The sequence below is a fragment of the Hemicordylus capensis genome, chromosome 4 (genome assembly GCF_027244095.1).
Source record: "Hemicordylus capensis ecotype Gifberg chromosome 4, rHemCap1.1.pri, whole genome shotgun sequence".
NCBI classification, from domain to species: domain Eukaryota; kingdom Metazoa; phylum Chordata; class Lepidosauria; order Squamata; family Cordylidae; genus Hemicordylus; species Hemicordylus capensis.
In genome coordinates, this window is record NC_069660.1 from 307,056,215 (window position 1) to 307,078,856 (window position 22,642).

At 45.7% G+C, this 22,642-nt stretch overlaps 1 protein-coding gene across 4 annotated transcripts in view; it reads left to right on the forward strand.

The window, feature by feature from the left end:
* Positions 1-22,642, forward strand: part of EFR3A (EFR3 homolog A) — a 101,272-nt gene that overhangs the window by 38,743 nt on the left and 39,887 nt on the right. For all 4 annotated transcript variants that reach the window (XM_053246965.1, XM_053246966.1, XM_053246967.1 and 1 more), the window contains 3 exons: positions 3,482-3,632; positions 9,343-9,464; positions 16,756-16,905. In XM_053246965.1, coding sequence (XP_053102940.1) covers positions 3,482-3,632; positions 9,343-9,464; positions 16,756-16,905 — 423 coding nt within the window. The remainder of the gene's footprint in view (positions 1-3,481; positions 3,633-9,342; positions 9,465-16,755; positions 16,906-22,642) is intronic.

A 22,642-nucleotide genomic window follows, 5' to 3' on the forward strand; every position in this document is an offset into this window, starting at 1 on the left:
TTTTATTTTGCATTCCAGAAGCAGACTCAATTTTAGAGAATACTGCAACGTGTTCCCTCGCTGTTCACATACCTCTACCACTTCCTTCTATTTGTAATATCCAGAGCTTAAGACATTTTTTCATGCTCGTTAAGGAGAGAATGTATAAATACAATTTAGAACAAAACCCTGACACTTTTTAAAAAAGGTATCGGTCAGCCCTTTGGGTTGATACAAAAGTATTGGGAAGGAAAGAGGCTTCTAATTAAGCTGTCTTCATTCTTACTGCTTTGGACTTCTGCTGAGTTATTGAAAACCCAGCAGCTTCTGGGCCAATCCAGCTGTGATACAGGAGATCTGTGATTAGGTTCTCCTGTGGTTCCAGCCCCTTCCCCTGCAATTAGCAGTTTCAGAGGGCTGCTTTGAAGAGTGGGAAAGTGGTGCTCTGGGAACAGTATTCAGGGTGGAGGCTTTTGTTCATTGATTGATATTAATTTCTAGACTGTTAATTTCTTCATAAAGTTAAATGAAGTTAAAATACAGCAGTAGCATCCATGGAAGTTGCATTAAAATAATATTAAAAGCAACAATACAAACACAGATAGAACAGCAACCTTTAATATAGAGACAGGGCAGCAGCAGAACAGCAAGAACAACAGCCCCTAATGGACAAAGGTCTGAACAGACAAGGCCTTTAGTTACTTTTTAAAGACAGCCAAAGGAGAATCAGGGAACAGTCACCCACTTGTAGAGCATTCCAAAACCTCGGGGCTGTAACAGAGAAGGCCCTGTCCCGTGTGCATAACAGTTCAGCCTCCCTCATTGACAGCACATGGAGCAAAGCCCACTCCAGTGACCTTGTTAGGCAGGCAGAACAATTCAGAAGCAGGTTGTCCTTCCGGCAACCAGGGCCCAAACCATTAAGGGCTTTAAAGGCAATAACCAGCATCTTGAATTGGACCCGGAAACAAATTGGCAGCTAGTGCAGCGCTTTCGAAATGAGCGTAATGTTTACATTGTGGAAAGGACATGGGAGGGAAGGGTTAAACAGCCTCTCCTAGCTTACTACTTTCCAACCCTTCAAAGCAGAGGCTGCTGACAGGCAATATAAAATCCATCGAGGACTCTGATCTTGGAATGCCCACTTCACTTCTGGTTGACTCTCAGTTAAAGGGTCAGACTGGACATGACAGGTGGGTTCCATGACTGGAACTCGCAGTGTCCGTCTTTTTCAAAAAGAATGGGATCTTCTTTGGAGGAAGAGGGTTCAACCTGCAGTGCTGTCAGTGACTGAGCAGGAAAGAGACCTTGGGGCCGTTGTGGACAGCTCATTGAAAGTATCGACTGGTGAACAAAGTGCTTCAATTGCTGGCTGGGTGTGGGGCAAGGGATGCCCTGGGAGAGGGGGCGCTGTGGCAGCCCCCAGACCCTGGTGACCAAGGGGCATTTGTCCCCCAACCCTTGTCCAGTGATACCTGTGCCACTCATGGAATTAGTTTGGGAGCAAAGAGCTTAACCAATACACACACACGCTGCAGCCCTGATCCAAATTGCAACTGCTTTTTGAAAAAGATAGAGACTAGGCGTTTCAGTTGCAGAATCCCCACATCGCATCTAGTTTAATCCAAAGAGAATGACCAGTCTCCATGTTCAAGAACTATTCATCTAATTTCATTTCCCCCAAAAGAGCTTTGTGGTAGGGATGTGCACGGAACCACGGAGGCATGGTCCGGCACTGAGGGGAGTGTGTCTTTAAGGGAGAGGGGGATAGCACTTCCCCCCTCTGGCGCTGGACTTTCTTAAAACGTTCTTGGGGCGGCAGAGTTCCTCCTTGCCGCCCCTGCCCCCGTCGTTGTCTTTAAAGTTAGCAAGCCGGAAAAGCTGGAGCCACGCATGCACCCTTTGCGGCGCGCACGTGCTTGTTGCCGCCGCCGGCGCGCGTGCCACATACGTCACAATGATGTACTGTATGCGGCACGCGCCAGTGGCGGCAATGAGCGCGCGCGCCACGAAGAGCACATGTGTGGCTCCAGCTTTTTCGGCTTGCTAACTTTAAAGACAACAATGAGGGCAGGGGCGGCAGGGAGGAACTCAGCCACCCCAAGAACGTTTTAAGAAATTCCAGCACCGGAGGGGGAAGAGTGGTGGGCGGGGGTAAGTGCTATTTCCCCTCCTTAAAGACACACTCCCCCTCCCCCTCCCCTGCCGAACTGCCGGACCGGTCCGTAGGCCTTTTGTATGGCCCCGGACCGGTCCGTGCACATTCCTACTTTGTGGTATGTTTTTCAAACAGTGGCTAACATTCCTCACAGTGCTCCAGCAATAGGAGTCCTGCAGGGTTGCAAAAACCTTGGTAAAACTAGCTGTCCTTCCTCTTTCCACATCCCCGCAACATTGGGGTGGGGGTGGGAGGAGAGAGTGTGTATGTTGGGGGTGGGGAGCAATTTTTGCTGTATTCCACTCCCTCCTGAAGGAATGTTTATTTGCATTGTGAGGTTATTGCTGCTTCTGTTGACTTGCAGTTCACCCACTTGGCCTGGATCAATACATCAAGAAAGGAAGTAGGCACAAACATCCCACTAGTGGCAGATGGGTTTTATTGAAAACCAGGGACACATTTGCAGGAATGTGTCCCTGAGGGTCACACAGGAACATCTGGAATGTGTCCCTGAGGGTCACACTTCCAGGTGTTCGCTGGAACTTCTTATTAACTTAAGTATTCCCGAGATTGCCGTCTTGGGTAATTATTGGCCGCTAGGGACTCATCCGGCACTGCGGGCGGGGGGTGGGGCAGCGGCTAGTGCTCTCTCTCTCTTTTTTTTAAGGAGAGCAGATCTTTACCCGCTCTCTGCTGCTCCATGCACCTTCCTGCTGCGGCGATGCTTGTCCCAAGTACCCACACGCAGCACCAGCACACACATGGTGTCTGCGCAAATGACATCCACACCTGCATGGATGCTTATGTGTATGCTAGCACCATGCACGGGTACTTGGGACAAGCGCCGCTGAAGCAAGAAGCTACATGGTAAAGTTCTGCTCTCCTTTTAAAAAAAGATCCTGTTCACCACTCCCCTCCTCGCAGCACTGAACCCGTTTGGACCTTGACCAAACTGGTTCAAAGATGAACCAGTGCACAAACCTCTGTGTGTGCATATTCCTATTGACAGCCACACCCCAGTTTGATTTGGATTTGGAAATGGGCTAAATTTCCCAGCAGCTCTAGCAATGCTGCCATAGCAGCGTTTCAAGCACAAAGGAGGAAAGAAGAGGGAGAAAGACCTTCTAAAACAGCGTTGGTCTTTTCCAGCCTGGATTCCGAGGCAACATCATTCAGAACACCCGCATGCTTTACAGACACAGCAAATTTGTATTCCTGGGTCATGGCAAGACTGCTAGTCTGGAGAGTTAGATTTTGCTGGAACGCTTGATCATATGAGCTCACTTGTCAATAAAACAGACTTGCTGTGTGACTTCTGGGGTCTCTGCTTGTCTGCCCACTCAGATATGTTTTAATTGCCATGGAGGCCCTGGACCAGCTTTTGATGGCGTGTCGTTCTCAGAGCATCAAACCGTTTGTCGAAAGCTTCCTCCATATGGTAGCTAAGCTGCTGGAGTCTGGGGAACCAAAGCTGCAAGTTTTGGGAACAAATTCAGTGAGTAAACTTAATTCTACCCTGATTGTAAGCTGACTAAGGTTGAAGTGTTGAGTTGATAAGTTGGTGATGCTATGCTCATATTAACTTCCGAACAGTTCTTTCCACCAAGACCTCTTTATTGCACAAAGATAAAATATCCACCAGATGTTACAGGTTAAAGCAAAACAAGTTTCAGTGTAAATACACCATCTTCTGCTGCTAATACAAACTGAATGCCTCAGCCCTTTTTAAATTTTGTGTTTGGGGTGGTATACAAATATGTTGAATAAATAGATTCCTTCCTGCGAGATAAGCAATAGGTGGGGGAGAAAAGAGGGAGAGAAACAGAGGGAAGAATAATTAGCACAGCTTCCATCATTCAAAAACTAACGAATTTCATAGCCACAACCATCTCCTCCTTAACATTTATATCTAGTTCTAACTTCTCTATATACATAACCTCACAGGTGGATATTTTATCTTTGCGCAATAAAGAGGTCTTGGTGGAAAGAACTGAAGTGTTGAGTAGTGGCCCAGATTTCACCAAAGATGTGTGTGGCACCAGACATTTACCTTGAATCATCCCCCTAAAGGAAAATTATTAGGACTTTCAGCATATGAAAGTGTTTAGGGTTTTCTTTTCTAATTTTATAATAGTTTTGCTTTTAACTCATCACTTAGATAGCTAACTGAATCAGTTTAGAGCTAAGGCAAAATGCACCCCTCCCCCTCCATTTTTGCCATCCTACTCACAGGCAGTGAAAATGAGGGAGCCATCTCAGTGGGGAGGATAATTGGGAGGGATGCAAAACTTGCCAGCACCTGTAGCAGTAATGCTTTTCCTGACATATGCCATCCCCCCCCCCCCGAATCTCTCCTCCAATAGGCTCCTTCAGAGTTCAGACGAACTGAACTCTGTACCCATGAGTGGTGGGGTGAAGTGGGAGGAAGTCCCACCCCCGCCATGTCACTCATCCCCGTGCGCTGACTTTCACAGGTCCGATAGGGCTTGTCTGAAGTGGGCAAAGCCCTTCTCCTCACAATCACGTGTCCACCCGCCATCATAGAGAGGGCTTTCCCTCTTCAGACAAGCCCCGTGAGCAACGAGGCCTGGGGATGCGTGACAAAGTAGGGGCGGGACTTCCTCCCCCTTTGCCCTGCCGTAAACACGTGCAGCGAGCCTTCAGACTTATGCATGAAAGAGCCGTATGTCATCACATAGTTGTTCCAAATGGGGGAAAGTCGGTTTTGTTTGTAGACTGCTTTACAATTATGCTGTGAGGCATAACCCCACCCCCACCCCTTGCCTTAGGGTTTTTGACTTGGGACCAAAAGCCAGTACAGTATATACATATTTTAAACAAATAAGCAAATAATTAAAATGATGTCTGCAAATGATGGCTGCCTTTCCCCACTCACTAGATTTCCCCATTGGAACGACGTTGCATGATGATATAGCTTCTTTCAGAGAAAGGATTGTGAGGGAGAAAATTGTGGCTGGTGGCCATCAGAAAGGGGAATCATAGTTGTCATGGTGAAAGAGATAGTGATAGTGAAATAAGGTTAAGGAGTCCAGTTTTGGCCCTCAATTTATCCTCTGACCTTTCCCAAGTTTCCAACCAGCATAGCATAGTGATTAGAGTGTTGGACTAGGACCAGCAAGACCCAAGTTCAAATCCCTATTCAACCATGAAACTCACTGGGTGACTCTGGGCCAGCCATATATCTCTCAGCCTAACCTACCTCACGGGGTTATTGTGAGGATAAAAACAGCCATGCACCTCTGAGCTCCTCGGAGGAAGAGTGGGATATAAATGTAAAAATAAATAAATATAAGATTTTTGATGAAAATTTTCAGTTCAATCCTAACAAAGGTAAGATTATGACACCTTGATTCTAGACACTATATTTGGAATTAACGCCCATCACACATCAATGCATTTCTCTCAAAGAGCCGAGCTAGACAGTCAAGCAAATCATTGACTGATTGATTAAGTGCCGTCAAGTCAGTGTTCACTCTTAGTGACCACATAGATAGATTCTTCGCATAATGTGTCTGAAGTATGATAGTTTGAGCCTGGTCAAATCATAGGGTGCCATTATGCCCCTTTAGACCACAAGTGGGGAGTATGTGTTTGAATTCTCTTCCGGGGGACCCCTCTGCAAAGTAGCAGATTCCCCTGTTTTAAAGAAGAGAGATACGTTTTCAGATTTTTCTAGTAATCAAAGCAAATATTGGGCTATCTGAGCAATACATTTCAGCTTTCAGTGTTGTGTAGAAGTACCTTCACGACTTCAGTGCACAGTGCATGTCAGTCATTCAATTGACACCAAGAGTGCTGGCCTCTGTTAAGAGGTGAGTGCAATTTAAACACAAACACCTGCACCCACGTTCAGACTTTTCTTGTGGTGGATGGATATGTACACCAGGTGTTAGCTTTCTGAGTGTCCTGAAATTACCTCTGCCATTTGGAAATAAACATCTTGTCCCCTGTTTCTAGGGAGAGATTTGTCCAAGGAGTCTTGGGCTATGAGTGTACCAAAGTTCAGCCTAGTAGCTAGTGTGGAAGCAGTGCATGAGCTCTAGCTTAAAAGAATTGTTTCTCCCTCTCTCACAATACTAGAAGCAGGGGTCATCCCATGAAACTAAAGGCCGGGAATTTTAGGACCAACAAAAGATCATAAGAACAGCCCTGCTGGATCAGGCCAAAGGCCCATCTAGTCCAGCATCCTGTTTTGCACAGTGGCCCACCACATGCCGCTGGAAGCTACAGGCAGGAGTTGAGGGCATGCCCTCTCTCCTGCTGTTACTCCCCCACAACTGGTACTCAGAGGCATCCTGCCTTTGAGGCTAGAGGTGGCCTTTATCCCTCCAACTAGTAGCCGATGATAGACCTCTCCTCCATGAAGTTATCCAAACCCCTCTTCAAGCCATCCAGGTTGTTGGTGGCCACCACATCTTGTGGCAGAGAATTCCACAAGTGGATTATGCATTGTGTGAAAAAGTACTTCCATTTGCTGGTCCTAGATCTCCTGGCAATCAATTTCATGGGATGACCCCTGGTTCTAGTGTTATAGGAGAGGGAGAAGAATTTATCTCTATCCACTTTCTCCATGCAGCGTGTAATCTATGGGATTCTCTGCCATGGGATGTTGTGATGGCCCTAGCTTGAATGGCTTTAAAAGGGGCTTAGACAAATTCATGGAGGACAGGTCTATCAATGACTGCTAGTCCAGTGGCTATAGGCCACCTCCAGCCTCAGAGGCAAGATGCCTCTAAATACCAGTTCTAGGGGAGTAATAGCAGGAGGGGGGGCTTGCCCTCACCTCTTGCCTGTGGGCTTCTCAGAGGCATCTGGTGGGCCACTGTGTGAAACAGAATGCTGGACTGGATGGGCCTTGGGCCTGACCCAGCAGGGCTGTGCTTATGTAAGCTCCCTGCAGTCCATGAGAGTAAGCAGGCCAGGAATAATTCTCCTTCTTGGATTTTAATCCAAGCCAGGGAAGAATTTAGGACTTCTTAAGTCTTATTCACACCTTGTGTTCAACAACACTCTTACTGCCAGTATATAGTGTAAGCATGTACAGATTTGTATGCATGTACAGTTATTCACAAGTTATATTCAGCTCTTGTAGTACACTTTGTATCTATACCATGCATTTGCAGACCCTGTACCCAGATAGACTTTTAAAATGGAGCCATGAGCAGTCATTCATGTGAATACAGATACATGTGGACAGACATGTGGACAACAAAATGTCTGAATAGGGCTTACCTGTTTGCCTCTTCTTAACGAGCTTCACCAGGTGATGAGCAGATCAAACCCCCAAGTTGCTTGATGTTGAAAGACATTTATCAGGAAGACAATTATCTCCACACAGATTTTGTCATTCTCTGTGTTCTCAAAAATATAAAAAAAGTTCTACTCCTCTTTCCAGTGAACGTATCTTCTGTAGTAGTCAAAAGCCATTAAAAAGAGGAGTGCAGCCAATTTGAAACTAGATCAGCTTGAAAAGATAGGATTTTAAATCATTTTGATATGCCAGAACAATTATTCTTGAATTGCTCCTATCCCCAAGTTTTCATAGCTTTAGAATATCTCATGTTGCTATGGAAAAGAATTATACAAATAGAGGGAATTTCATTATCGTTTCATTTGAGGAGGACTATGAATAGCACAAAGCAAACTTAAAATACATGGTAGAGCTAGAAAGAGCTTCTTTGCACACAGGTACTGTATCCTATACTCAATATAAAGATTACCTTCTATCTCCTCTGTTCAGTCACCACTTTGAAGATCAACTGAGAACACTCTCCCCTATCTCTAAGTCATGTTTAAATGTAAAGGGTGCATACAGAGGCATTTGGGATGGCTGTTCCCCAGAGCATAGGGACCTCTAAGAGACTTGGCAGCATGTTTCTGGCCACAAAGGGCCTCTATGTCCCTCCAGCCTAGGATGGTGGCTCTCCAAGGCTGCTGTGGACAGCTTCTAGAAGCCCAAGATCATGGTTGCTTGCAAGCTTGCCTCATTCTTTCTGACTTTGTCAGCTTCCTGCAGCCAGGAGAAGACCCACTAAGTTCTCCTTAGGAAGTTGAATGTGGATTAGCTCAGAAATAAGCAGAGCTATTTCCCATTTCAAGGGGGGGAAATTGCTTATTTGTGAGCTAGTTCAATGCAAAATAGAGAAGCCCATCCATCACTGCAGCAATGATAATTCCAACTTTTGTTTAACCTATAAAACCCCAAATAATCTGGGGCCAGAGAATGCCAAAGACCTCCCATTTCCATATGTACCTGCTTGTTCTTTAAGATCTTCAGCAGAAGTTCTGCTTCGGATGCCCCCATCATCTGAGGGAAGGTGAGTGGCTATCAGATTGTCCTCAGTGGTGGCACACAGCTTATGGGCCACTCTCCCCAAGAACATTAATCAAGTCCTGTCACTATTGTTTTTCAAGAACACAGCCAAAAAGGTTTCTATTTTCTCAGCCTTTTGACAGCATTTACTTTTGATGATATTTCTCCATGGTAAGGGCTGCAGTTTCTTCTGTTTGCTTTTTTGTTTTAGAGTTTCTGGGTTTGTTTTTTTATCATACGACTGTCTTGAGCAGCCCTGCAGACCCCCTTGAAGGGCCAATCTGTTTGAAAGGTTGGATGTAAACCTTTTAAATAAATAATTGTATGAGTTACAATATTTTGGAGTGCAGGTGGCGGGCAGGGGAAGGTTCCATTTCTTTATTTTATGCCCTCAAAACCTGTCAGCTCTCGGCTTTTGAAATGCATTTCATAGAACAGCTAACACAACTTGTTTTCCCCAGTAAAAGTGAAGTTTCTTTCCAGAGGAAGGTTGCCTGTCTTCAAGTTGAGGAGTTACGCTTCTTTGGGTTTTGAAGATGTTGCAGACTGGACTCAAAGGAGCATTGTTTATCCAGCTGAAAGACCCTCAGCGGCAGACTCGGTTGTACCTTTATAGGAACTTGCCTGCTTTAGGCTGTGCATTAGGGGCAAAGCCAAGTTCTACCAATAGTTTACCCCAGGCCCCGTGACTCCATAGGGGCCATGGGAAGGTGTGATTGGGTCAGATATAAATGTGCAGACAATAAGAAAATATTTAGTTTAACCTAAGCATTTGTGGCTCTCTGTGACAATACTGTTATTATCCCCTTAAAGCATTGGGGTAGACAGTACATTAACCTTGTTTGTGTCTGTGTGTGTTTCATTTCTCCAGTTTGTTAAATTTGCAAACATTGAGGAAGATACACCTTCGTACCACAGGAGATACGACTTCTTTGTTTCTCGATTCAGTGCCATGTGCCATTCTTACCATGAGGATCCTGAAATACAAACCGAGTAAGTAATAGGTTGCTTAGATTTGCTTCCAAGCCTAGAGTCAGTCAGGCGAACTCTAACCGTTTTGCTTGATCCCTTCTGAAGTTCCAGCCCCCTTGCCAATAAGAAGGTAGAAAATTCTTCCAAGCCAGACTTTGAAACTATTTTCATTGCCTTATTACAGCGATCTCCAAGGTGGGGCAAATTTTAGAAGCCCATGAATTCTTTTCTGACTCAGATCAAAATGGGAGTAGGGATTAATTGCTAGTTCCCTCACTCCTTTTTTTAATGTGATGGGACTCCATGGGTCCATTACATTAAATTGGGGCTGAATGGGGGTTTTAAAGGATTACCTTGCTTCCTGGGAAACTCGGGCAGAGGAACAAAGGCCTTCTGACCCTGAGGGACCGCTGTGGAGAATTGTCTTCCCTTCCCCTTCCCTTATGTTACAGGGTGTACCTCTTAAAGCTAGCCAGCTAAACAATGAAGAGAATCTCTACTGCTTAGTTCAGAAGTTGGTTTTAAGAGGTGCACCTGGAGAGATGGAAGGAGGGGTCCCTTTGTAATGCTGTACCATCCCTCATTCCCATTCCACAGTCTTGACTGCACATGGGGTGGGAGGGGAGGTTGCTGTGATGTCATGACATGAGAAGCTGTGCTAAGCATTACAGAGGAAGAGAAGGAACAGATATCAAGCTCGTTTTCCTCAGCAACGGACATATGCTTAGGAAAACATCGAGTTTTGCCCTTAAAAAGGCAGGAGCCCATGTTGGCCAATTGAAGGTAATTACTCACCACAGGCTAAGCAGACAAGTGGCTGTTTGCAAACCTGATTTCATCTGTAATTTTCTTACTAAATTGTATAATTCTGAGCAAACACACACACGCACACTCACACTCTAGATAATATAGCAGAATTGGTTTAAGCACATAGTATAAATCAGTCAAAATAAACTAGCCAGCTGTATGCTTAACAAGCCCATAACCTTCATAACCTTTGGACACCTGACATGGGGCACCAAATGTCACCCCCTCCACTATCTTACCTGCCCTCCTCTGCCTGGCTGGATGACACCACACAAAAATCTGCTCTGCTCCCCTCCTTGCTGCATTGTATTGGAGGAGGAGAAGAAGAGGAAAGCCTGATTCAGACATTATGCTGTACGAGTGTACAGATGTATGTACACTCGTACTACATCTGTTTGTGTGAATGACAGTACCTGCATTCATGTTAAAAGTGAAACCGGGTACAGGCCCCTCAAATGCATGCTATAGATAGGAAGCGTATTCCTGTAGCTGTGTTGAACGTTAACATGTTATATGTGAATGGCTGTACCTGACTACAGGTCCCTCTGTACCTGTGTACACGGTACACTCACACGAGTGTTGTAAGTGGGCCTGAAGTGTGTAGGAGAACAAAGAAGACTGGTGGGTTAGAGAGTTGGAGACTAGGGGGGAGATGAAGAAACTCTTTGCATGGGCCCGCTCAGCTGGGTAGAAGAAGGAGGAAATGGCAGGGGATACAAACAGAGGCAGTGGGGACATCCCCCAGCCCCGACGGCCTGTCACCTGAGGCCACCTGAGGCGATCACTTCATTATGAGGCTAGCCCCACCTTCCTGATGCCTCCCCTATACATCCATGCCTGATCCATTCCTGTTAACACTGAGCCCGAATGCCACCCCCAAGATTAAGAAGTCACGTCTGCTGCCGTCTATCTCATCCGCCCCGTTTTTATTTCTTTAAAGTATTTATAACCCGGTTTTCTATCCGAGACAGGACGGTTTGTATCAAGCTGTTGATAAAGTGTCTTCCTGCTAACTGTTTGACATGAGTAGTTTGATTCTTAAAAGAATATAATCAATAAGCATGTTCTTTGATAAGTTATTGCCTTCAGCAGGAGCGATGTGCGTGGGTTGCACTGGGAACGCTTTGGGCCGCAGCACGGAATCTTCTAGAGAATTCAGACAAGCTTGAGTGTGCTTGGCCTCCCCCGTCAGCTGCACGGGCCTGTGTCTCCCCGCTCAGTTAGCTTCTGAGCAAATTGTCTCTCTTGTCAGTCTTCTTGTCTGAAACGCTCTTTCTCCTCATGAACATCCATCCACACGGCAATCTCTCTTTCCTAAAATAAACTGCTATAGGTCAGATGTTGGTGTATCTTTTAAAAAATATCTCCGAAGCTTGAATTTCGAAGTAGCTTCAGAAAGCAGGCATTATTTAACAATGCAGACAGCTTATAAAATACCTCAAGCCACCACTCTGCCTGCAAACAAAAGTCTCAAATGAAATAAAGCAAGCCGTTGATATCCCAAAATCCCCTTAAGTTCTCACACACCCCAAAGACACATGCAATATGCACGCACGTAATTGCTGCATCTTTTAATCTAAAGATCCTAGTGAACATATAAAGGGAAACCTTAATCAGGAGGAGGTCATGCATGGACTTATTTGAATGGATTACTTCCCGTCTATGCATTTCATGACTGATTGATTGGCGAGGTGGGATTACGAGTGCATAAACTGCAGTAATGGCATCACACAGATGAATCGATATAATATTAAGTGGCTGTGCATAATTGTTAGGCGGCAAAATGAGAAATCTGTGTGACTGTGTGTTTGCCTTATGAAGCTATCACTCTAATAGCATATGCTCTGGTCTTTAGTGCCCTCTAGTGAAAAGATGTATCCATTGTGCTCAGAAAATGTTTAAGGGCTATTTTTCTGAGAGCTTCTGTAGGCATTTAGGCTATTCAGTAACTCTGGTGATGCACAAGAACATTCTAGTGCATAGGATGGAGATAGGTGCCATATACTGACCCTTGGTCCACCTAGCTTAGTACTGTCTGTACTAGCTGGCAGAAGCTTTCCAGGGTTTCAGGCAGGGCTCTTTCCCAGCCCTGTCTGGAGATCCTGGGGATTGAACCGGGGCTTTCTGCATGCCAAGCAGATGCTCTGCAATTGAGCTATTGCCCCATCCCTTGGGTGTGGGAGCAGGCAAGGGGATGCCCTGGAGGAGGGGTGGGAGGTGCCTTGGTGGCCCCCAGACCCCAGCAGCACAGGGTAGCTCTCCGCGCTTGCTGCATTCTCCCTATGCCCCTGGAGCATATTCCCCTGCTTTTAACCAGGTTCATCCTAGCATCTGGCGATTGTTAACCTTGGTTGACATGGATGGAGGGAACTCCCCAGTGCTATTGCGCAACCCAGTTTTTAATTAGCCTTCCCATAGAGTGTTTCAGAGCCTTTCCAAGTTAATTTTAACCATTGGATCAGCTGTAGCAATGTACACAGGTGGTGTGTGTGGGGGGGGAAGGAGTAGGAATTCTCGTGGTCGAAGAAATGAACAGGGCGTGCGTGAATACCTCAGCACAACCCTTAATCCCTGCCAGCATTACATTTGCTCTAAGCCTCAAAACTGTAAACTGTGGGCCTTGGAAGCCCTTCAGTTTTCACCACTCATCTGGCCTCAAGCGAGCTGCACCATTCTGTACACATTTCCCCCCAAAAGCACTCTAGGCAGCTTGTGGTTTAAAAGAATGGGTCACAGTCTGACAGAGACAATGCAAATAAAAAAGGAATGGGAAAGGAAGAGGGTTAAAAAGCAGACGTGGATACCTGTTCTGGCATCATGTTGGGGAGTTATAATAATCAGGTACAATGCAGTGCTGGTCTTATTTATTTATTTATTTATTTATTTATTTATTTAACATTTATATCACGTTCTTCCTCCAGGGAGCCTAGAGCGGTGTACTACATACTTGAGTTTCTCCTCACAACAACCCTGTGAAGTAGGTTAGGCTGAGAGAAAAGTGACTGGCCCAGAGTCACCCAGCTAGTTTCATGGCTGAATGGGGATTTGAACTCGGGTCTCCCTGGTCCTAGTCCAGCACTCTAACCACTACACCACGCTGGCTCTTTACTTTATAAGTAAAGTTGTGCCGTCGAGTCGGTGCCAACTCCTGGTGCCCACAGAGCCCTGTGGTTTTCTTTGGTAGAATACAAGAGGGGTTTACCATTGCCACCTCCCATGCAGTCTGAGCTGATGCCTTTCAGTATCTTCCTATATTGCTGCTGCCCGATATAGGTGTTTCCCATAGTCTGGGAAACACACCAGCGGGGATTTGAACCATCAACTTCTTGCTCCCTAGGCAAGTTACTTCCCCACTGCGCCATTAGGTGGCATGAATTGTTCCCTTTGCTAAGCAGGGCCTGCCCTGGTTTGCATCTGAATGGGAGACTACATGTGTGAGCAGTGTAAGATATTCCCTTTAGGGGATGGGGCCGCTCTGGGAAAGAGCATCAGCCTGCTTACATGCAGAAGGTTCCAGGTTCCCTCCCTGGCATCTCCGGATAGGACTGGGAGAGACTCCTGCCTGCAACCTTGGAGAAGCTGCTGCCAGTCTGGGTCCTGAGCTAGATGGACCAGTAGTCTGACTCAACAGAAGGCAGTTTCCCATGTTCCTATACAGTGCCACGTGGCAATTGGTTCCAGTGGAAGGGACCACACTGTCTCACCTCTTCCTCTAAGCTCTCCCCCCCGCCCCCCGACATGTCTGCAGTATGAGATTAGAGTACTCATCCAGTTTACACAGTTGCTGGAAGGCAATTCCAAATTTTGAGTTCTAACTCCACACTGGAGTGCAAGAATACTCTTATACCTAATCCTCTCTGGGAGGCGTGGGAGAGGGCTGTTTGCTTACATATCCCAATCCTGGACTTCCCAGCGGCTTCTGATTGGCCACTGTGGGAAACTGAATGCTTGGCTGGCTGGACCTTTGTTCCAGTCTGGCGTGATGCTTTTTGTGTTCTCCAGTTTCCACCTTGTGCTGCAGACCAAAAGTTTGGTTGTAAAAAAGATTAAAAACAGACCCTGTTGAAGCCAGTAGAATAAAATGGCCACTGGATCTAACCTGTTTTAAATGGGAAAAGGTATGCTTCAGGACTTAAATCACAACACAACTTCTGGGACGTGAACAAATTATTGTATTTATCTTTGGTTTTCTGTAAATATCCCCAGTGCATAGCCTGCAAAGCTGACTCAGAATGATAGCCCTCATTTGGGTTTATGTGGATAATGTGGCATTTATAAAATAAGGCTTGGAAAAATCATTACAAATCATTTTTTTCCTTGATTGAGCTGTACTGCAGCTGACAAGAAGGTTTAACTTAGAGAATGTTAACTAAGCAGTGAGGTCCAATGACCATATGTTCCCCTGTCCTTTAAGATCTAAAGTGACATTAAAGGTCCTCGCTGACTGATCATTTTTTCTCCCTCCATAGGTCCAGTTACACTAAATCTTCTCACCTGCCAGTATGTGGTAGATTTTTGCTCCCTTTTCAACATCTCTTAGTTCTGAATAAGGCAATGAATAAGCCTGTCATTTACCACAAGAGTTTTTAATTTATTGAGGGGAAGCATGTATCAGCTCCATAGCCGCAAATGTGAATCTCCCAGAGTTCATGCTCTTCTGAACAGCGTGCCTCACTTCAGTGTTTCAGTGTTTTGGACTACTTCCTTTAAAAGCAGGTGGCCTAAGGAATTGCAGCGCCTGAGGCAAGGTGCCAAATGCTGCCTTGATGCCCACGCCCTTGGTGGGGGCCAGTTCCCTTTTAAAACCAAGGCTGGATTCGGACATAACGGGGAACAAGAGGCAGAGCAGCTAGAGGTACCCAAACTTGAACGTCCAAATGTGGGAAACCATAGTCCAGACCTATACTCAACCCAAGGGTTTACTCTCCAAACTCCAATTTGAACCCTTGGTGTGAGGTTCTCTGCTCAGGCCTCTGGTTTGTGGCTGCCTCCATTACGTCTGAATTCAGTAATGGAGGCAGCCTTTCCTGGGACTGGAGTTGAGGGAAGGAAGCTCCTCCCTCTCTCCATCCTGATTGGCTGCCATGGCTGTCCATCAATCAAAGGCGGAAGCCCAGTGGCCAGTTCCCCCTCTTCTTCAGTCTTGCAGACTGTAGAGAGGAGGCCAAGCTTATATCCAAATTTGGACAGAAACTTATGTCCGTGTCTTGCATCTGAATCTGGGGGCGGGGGAGCAGAACCGCAGGTCCATTAGACCCTCAGTTCTGTGTTATGTCTGAATGCAGCCCAAACCTTGCAATCTATGAAAGTGGCACAGGGGGGCAAAGAAAAAAGAAGGTTGCCAGCATCCCCTTCTTCTCTCCTTGTCCTTTATGCTAGCTTCACAAGGAGTATGGGGAGGCACTCCTTCCAAAGCTTTCAAGCATCAGATTGGTCTCAGAGAGCTGTTCTGATGTCAGTGGGCGGGGTGGGGGGTGGGGTCAGGGTGAATCTTGCCACCGTGCTGGTATCCCAGTGATCTGCCGTCTGAGGCAACTGCCTCCCCTCACCTCATGAAAGAACTGGCCCTACTTAGAAGAAAGAGTAGATTCTCCTTGTACCATTGATTGGTTGGTTTAATACATGTATATCACACCCTACAAATATAATGCTTCACAAGGTGGTTTACAAGAAAATACAAACATAAAAGCAAAACATCACATCAAAACACCATAGCAGTCAGAATATCTAAAAACAGCAGTCAAAGCATTCATGCTAAAAGCCAACCAGAAGAAGCCAGCTAAAAGCCAACGCTTCTCAAAAGAGGGGTGTCTTCAGATTTCTTTCGAGCAATTCTAGGGGTGCAGCCTGATGGATTTCCCCAGAGTGGGTATCCCAAAGCCATGGTGCCACCACAGAAAAGGCCCCGTCTCTAGTTACCGCCACTTGAGTTTGAGGCAATGGTAGACCAGAGAGCGAGGCTTGCAAAGACTGTCTTAAGGCCCAGGCAGATTCATATGGACTCAAGCGGTCTTTCAAGTACCCCAGCCCCAAACTCTGTTCTGTGTGGTCTCTTCCTGAATTCCAGTTTAACTAAGAGAGTTTCTAAAATGTCATTCCAAGCACTTTCCTTCTAAAAGGAGTTCATTGTTTCCTGTCAAGGCAACAGTGCAAACCATCTGTTTGAAAGGGGCAAGTATTTCCATGCAGACCACCGCTGCACGCACAGAGCTGGATCCAACCAATGTGAATCCGATTTAAATGCCATCGATTTCAAGTGTGCATCACTCTTTTAAATCCCATGTCTTGGGGCCTTGGTGTGTATCTGTTCAACGTCTTCCAAGTGCATTGCTCGCAAGTTTCAAAAGTGACAACTAGATGCTTGTTTCCCTAAAAGCCACGTAAATGCTTTGTGTGGGCCGCATCCTGTCTCGAGCACCACACTGCATCTGCACAGCAGAAAAACTTGAGTAGGGCCTTGACATGTTGCCATTTTCTTCACCCGTGTCTTTCCGTCTTCCTCTAGGATCCGACTTGCTGGCATTCGGGGCATTCAGGGAGTGGTCCGCAAGACAGTTAATGACGAACTCCAGGCCACCATATGGGAGCCCCAGCACATGGATAAGATTGTTCCCTCCTTGCTCTTTAATATGCACAGGGTCGAAGATGCTGACAGGTATATATGCACACTCGTTAAATCACACTCCCGCCAAAAACAGGCCTCCGTACCAGTGTCCCCTCTAACAGGGATTCCCAGATGTTGTGGACTACAACTCCCATAATCACCAAGCAAAAGCCATTGCAGCTGGGGATTCTGGGAGTTGTAGTCAACAACATCTGGGCATCCCTGTTAGAGGCAACACTGCTCAGTACGGTATGTGCTCTGAGAGGAGAGAGATGTATTTTCTTATTCCAGTTGCTTTCATGAGCCAAAGTTCAGTTCCAAGGCTTATGGGAAGTATAGATGTAGCCAGTGATGTATGAACCAGCCTGCCCAGAGCAGGGCTATGATATTTCACTGCCATCAACCTGAAAGGATCTAAGGAAAGGAAAAGCAGAGCCTCAGTGGCTTAACGTTGATTTGGGTAGTTCTAAGAAAGGATTGTAAAGAGAACGTCGAGAAGTCTCATCTGAAATCAGTGTCACCGCATACGCCTGTCAGCACAGGGTCCCAGTTTCAATCCTTTGTGTCTCCTTTTAATAGGCTTGCCAGATATCTGCCTTTCAGTGCTTTCTTGGGTGATGGGCTTCTTTCAGGCTTTTCCTAATGAAGATTCACTTATTTTTATTTATTTAATTTTAGCATTTATATGCCATGCCTATAGGCATGGGTATGTTTCTCCCCACAACAATCCTGTGAGGTAGGTTAGGATGAGAGATGCGTGACTGGCCTAGAGTTGCCCAGTGGCTGAATGGGGATTTGAACCCGAGTCTTCCTGACCCTAGTCCAACACTCTAATCACACTACTCCAGGTTGGCTCTCATTTAACTACTACGACTACTATAATATTTATATACCACCCGTCAACAAAAGTTCTCAAAGCGGTTTACATAGAAAAATAAATACATCAAGAAGACGGTCCCCTGCCCCCAAAGGGCTCACAATCTAAAAAGGAACATAAGGCAGATGCCAGCAACAGCCACTGGAGGGATGCTGTGCTGGGGTTGGATGGGGCCAGTTGCTCTCCTGCTAAAGATAAGGGAATCACTACTTTGAAAGATGCCTCTTTGCTTAGTTAGCAGGGGTGGCTCCCATGGTTTTAGCAAGAACACAAATCGGACTTAGCAGCTATAACAGTCTAGACCCCCAACACTTGAAGGAATGTGGACTTCCTTGCAAGGGAGGCCCTTTGTTAGGTGCCCCAGCTCTCTTTAGTCAGAAAGCATCAAGAAGGGTCAGGACCTTTTCATGAATGCCCCCCTTCTTATTAGGTAAAATGTAAAGTGTGCCATTGAGTTGATTTCGACTCCTGGCGCCCACAGAGCCCTGTGGTTTTCTTTGGTAGAATGCAGGAGGGGTTTACCATTGCCACTTCCTCTCGCTCAGTATGAGATGATGCCTTTCAGCATCTTCCTATATAGCTGCTGCCCGATATAGGTACCAGTGGGGATTTGAACCGGCAACCTTCTGCTTGTTGGTCAAGCATTTCCCCGCTGCACCACTTAAGGTGGGTGTTATCAGACTCCATACTTAATGAGGCCTGTCAGTCTCACCTACTCACTACTTTTCAGAGACTGTCCAAACAGTTCAAGCAGGCTTTTGCTTGAACTGGACCATCACTCATTTTGTTGCACTCTTGGTTTTCTCTTGGTTGGTTGCTGTTTTCTTGCTGACATTGATTTTGATTTTTGAATTGTATCATAGGCTGCCTTAAGAGCCTTTGCAAGGCTGGCCAACGAATATACATTTTTAAATGAATAATTCAACCTGGACTGTGATGATTATTTGATTAACTGATTGATTGGGTTACTTGCTTAAAACATTTTGATTGCTTAAAAAGGTTAATTACTCAGGCAGCATGCTGTTTAAAGATTAATTACATAAAATATAAGTAAAACATAAACTATGGAGATACCTTATTGGAATAAACATCCCTCTTCTCTTTCGCAGGCAGGAATATCTCTCATGAGATGGTGCCTGATATGACATGGCAGTGTATGCATCACTGAAAAACAAAACAAACACATGCTCTTTTTTTAGAACACATTTTTTTAATGCGCTTGCAAATGTATACTGATTTAATCTGTTAAAACTCATACAATCAGCTGACTGAGGTTTCTTTTGAGTGATGACCCTATTAACAATAAATGTGGATTAAGTTTGAGCACAACAGTTTTGGGGTGGAGAGCCAGTCCTGTGGCAGCAAGCATGAATTGTACCCTTTGCTAAGCAGGGTTTGTCCTGGTTCGCATTTGGATGGGTGACTGCATGGGAGCACTGTTTTCTGTAAGATATTCCACTTAGGGGGCGGGGCTGTAGTTCAGTGGAAGAGCATCTGCTTTGCATGCAGAAGGTCCCAGGTTCAATCCCTGGCACCTTTTCCAGGTAGGGCTGGGAGAGACTCCTGCTTAGAACCTTGGGGAGCTATTGCTAGTCACTTTTAGACCAGGCCTGCAAGTTAGGCCCCCCAGCTGTTTTTGGACTACAACTCCCATAATCCCCAGCTACAATGGCCAGTAGCCAAGGATTATGGGATTTGTAGGCCAACATCTGCAGGAGAGTGTAGACAGTATTGGTGTAGCCCTGGTGTAGACAGTATTGAGCTAAATGGACCAAGTTTTGACTCCGTATAAGGCAGCTTCCTATGTTACTAGATCTTACTTTAGTAGATGAGAATATTCTGCCAAAAATACTAGTGCTTACCAAAATAACATGCAAACTATTCCTTGGGTGCACAGATGAAAGAGAGCTGAAAACAATATTTATGGATTGTTGATCTGTTGGCCTTCTGCAATGCAGGCAATAAGTTTCTCTTCTCATCTTCCCTTTGGATATTGTGATTCTTTGCATATGGAGGCAGAGCTGGGAGAGGCACCTTCAAGCGTGGGTGGAAGAAACAGATGGTTCAAAACAGATGGTCATATGTGGGAGAAGGCCGATTCAGCAACCCCGTATTGAATGGATAAGGGGGGGGGGGTGTTCTGAAGGAATATTTGGTAGAATATGCATAAAATATCTTCTTTTTGTAAAAGTGGCAATTCAAGAGCTCCTCATGCCCTGGTTTGATTATGTGTGTTAGTCCATAAATAAGCATCCTAAATATAAAGTAGCCTTAGTATTAAATATAATGAGGTGACCAGTGCCAGAAATCCTTGGAGCATTGCCCATCCTTTTGGGTTGGGTTAGAGACTCCCAACCCAACTCCCTTAGGGTCCAGGGTTCATGGAAGCAGGCATACAGAGACAGACAAGCCGCAATGTAGGGCAAGGAGCCTGCAAGGGCAGGTGAAGAACAAGAAAGGACAGGGAACTGAGAAATGTAAAATACAAGTACAGACCCACAACAACATGTTGCATTATATCGCTGGTGTGTGGTGGGGAGGTGAATATTGTGAGTTTATGTTGTGGGTGTGCACATAAAATGACACCAGATTCAACGTGCAATTTCTTCCTCTGTTTCTCAGGGACCGAGAGCAGATTCTTGTCAGTGTGGGTTGTTTATTTATTTATTTATTTATTTTCTTTCTTTCTTTACCGCCCTTGCAAAAATGGCTCAGGGCGGTTTACATAGAGAAATAATAAATAAATAAGATAAATAAAATGGATCCCTGTCCCCAAAGGGCTCACAATCTAGCCCTTTGCTAGATGCTAGCACAATCCCTTTCACATAAACACCAACCGTGGTGCGGAGGTGGCATCAGGGTCACAGTCCCCTTCTCTTCTCTTTGCAGGAAGAAGTGCTGGTCTTATGGCAGTAAGCCTAGATTATCCCCTTTGAGGATAATGGCGCACTGCGCCATTAGGTGGCATGAATTGTTCCCTTTGCTAAGCAGGGCCTGCCCCAGTTTGCATTTGAATGGGAGACTACATGTGTGAGCACTGTAAGATATTCTCGTTAGGGGATGGGGCCGCTGTGGAAAGAGCACCTTCCAGCTTGCGTGCAGAAGGTTCTGAGTTCCCTCCCTGGCAGCATCTCCAAGATAGGGCTGGGAGAGATTCCTGCCTGCAACCTTGGAGAAGCTGCTGCCAGTCTGCGTAGACCATACTGAGCTAAATGGACCAATGGCCTGATTTGGTAGAAGGCAGCTTCCAATGTTCCTATGAGCTTGTGATCTGCTCTGAGTGCATGTTAATGTGGGAATCTGAGGTAGAAATTTAAATAAATACCACTGGAGGTCTCTGTTACATGACAAGCACCCAAGTGTGAGCCAGTCCTCCGTGTTAGTAGCTGCTGAATGTTCCAGCGTAACTGGAACTTCATTCTATTCTATTACCTGACAAAGATGAAATAGGAAAATTGCCAAAACACTTTTGAACAGAATACACTGAGCTGTCAATTAAACTTTCAGTAATGAATCTGGGTGTCTGACAGCTTCAGGTGGGTGACAGAACAAAGCCTCAGTGAATAAGGCTGGCACATTTTGCAAGTTTGACACACAGAAAAATAGGAAGCTGCCTTTTACTGAGTCAGACCACAGGTCCATCTAGCTCAGTACTGTCTGCACTGACTGTCAGCGGCTCTCCAAGGTTTCAGGCAGGAATCTCACTAACTGATGCTCAAGCACACCATCAGAATGCCGGCCTCTGGCAGGAGATGCTAGGGACTGAATCTAGGCCTTCCAGATGCAAACCACGGCCCTATGTCACTGAGCTATGACTTTTCTCCTAGAAAGTTAGTGCCCAGCATGACATAAGCAGAGTTTTGTGGAGCAAGCAAGCATCGTCCTATGTGTGGGCAACAGCTGTGCAGGGATGCTATCTCCAAGGGATACCATGCAAGGTGTTACTGGCATCTCCACTTCCTGCTGTGTATCAGTTCTTCTCCCCACTAGGAATGTACCCGAACCATGGTTCGAGCACTTTTTGGGGAATGAGACCAGGAACTTTAAGTAAGAGTAGGTCCTAACCCCACCGCCCACTGAGATCAGCTGGAAAGTTCTGTCTGTATTTGCCACCCGCTCGTCTGGTGGCTACTCCGGGATGGGCCTTCTCCGTTGCTGCCCCAAGGCTTTGGAATGCGCTCCCTAGTGAAATAAGAGCCTCCCCAATCTCTGAGAGCTTTTAAACAGTCCTTAAAGATGCATCTGTTCACCCAGGCTTTTAATTTATATAGCTTTGATTGTGTTTAATGTTTTAGAATATATTTTTTAAATTAATTTTTGTGTTTTTTAATTTTTTGTTTCTGTTTTTAACTAATGTTTTACTTTTGTTTTTATCTGGTTGTAAACTGCCCAAAGACATAAGTTTTGGGCAGTACAGAGATACGTTAAATAAATAAATAATAAATAAAATAAATATTCCATCTGCTCTCCACTGCTCCATGCAGCTTCCTCCTGGGGCAGGGTGCGTCCCAATAGCCCCCCACATGGCACCAGCAGGTAAATGGTGTCCGCACATGCTCAGGTGCCATTTGCATGCTCAGCAACACCATGCTGACCACCCAAGTTCCCGGTCCCATTTCCCAAAAAGTGCTCAAACCGTGCTTCGAACCGTGCTTTGGGCACACCCCTACTCGCCACGCATCTTGCACAGCACACCTCCGCTATGAAGGAATTCAACTCTGCAGTGGGTCCCATTGCTGGACCAGTGAGACAAGCAGCCTTTGTGCACGAACATAGTTGGAACTAGGGTTGAAGTCGAATTTTCTCCAGAGTGAAATTCAAAAGAGAATTTCAGGGTTCCTCCAACGAGAGGCTGAAATCTGCAGAGGAATTTCAAATTCTCCCATGGGGGGAACCTTGGGGAATTTTTTC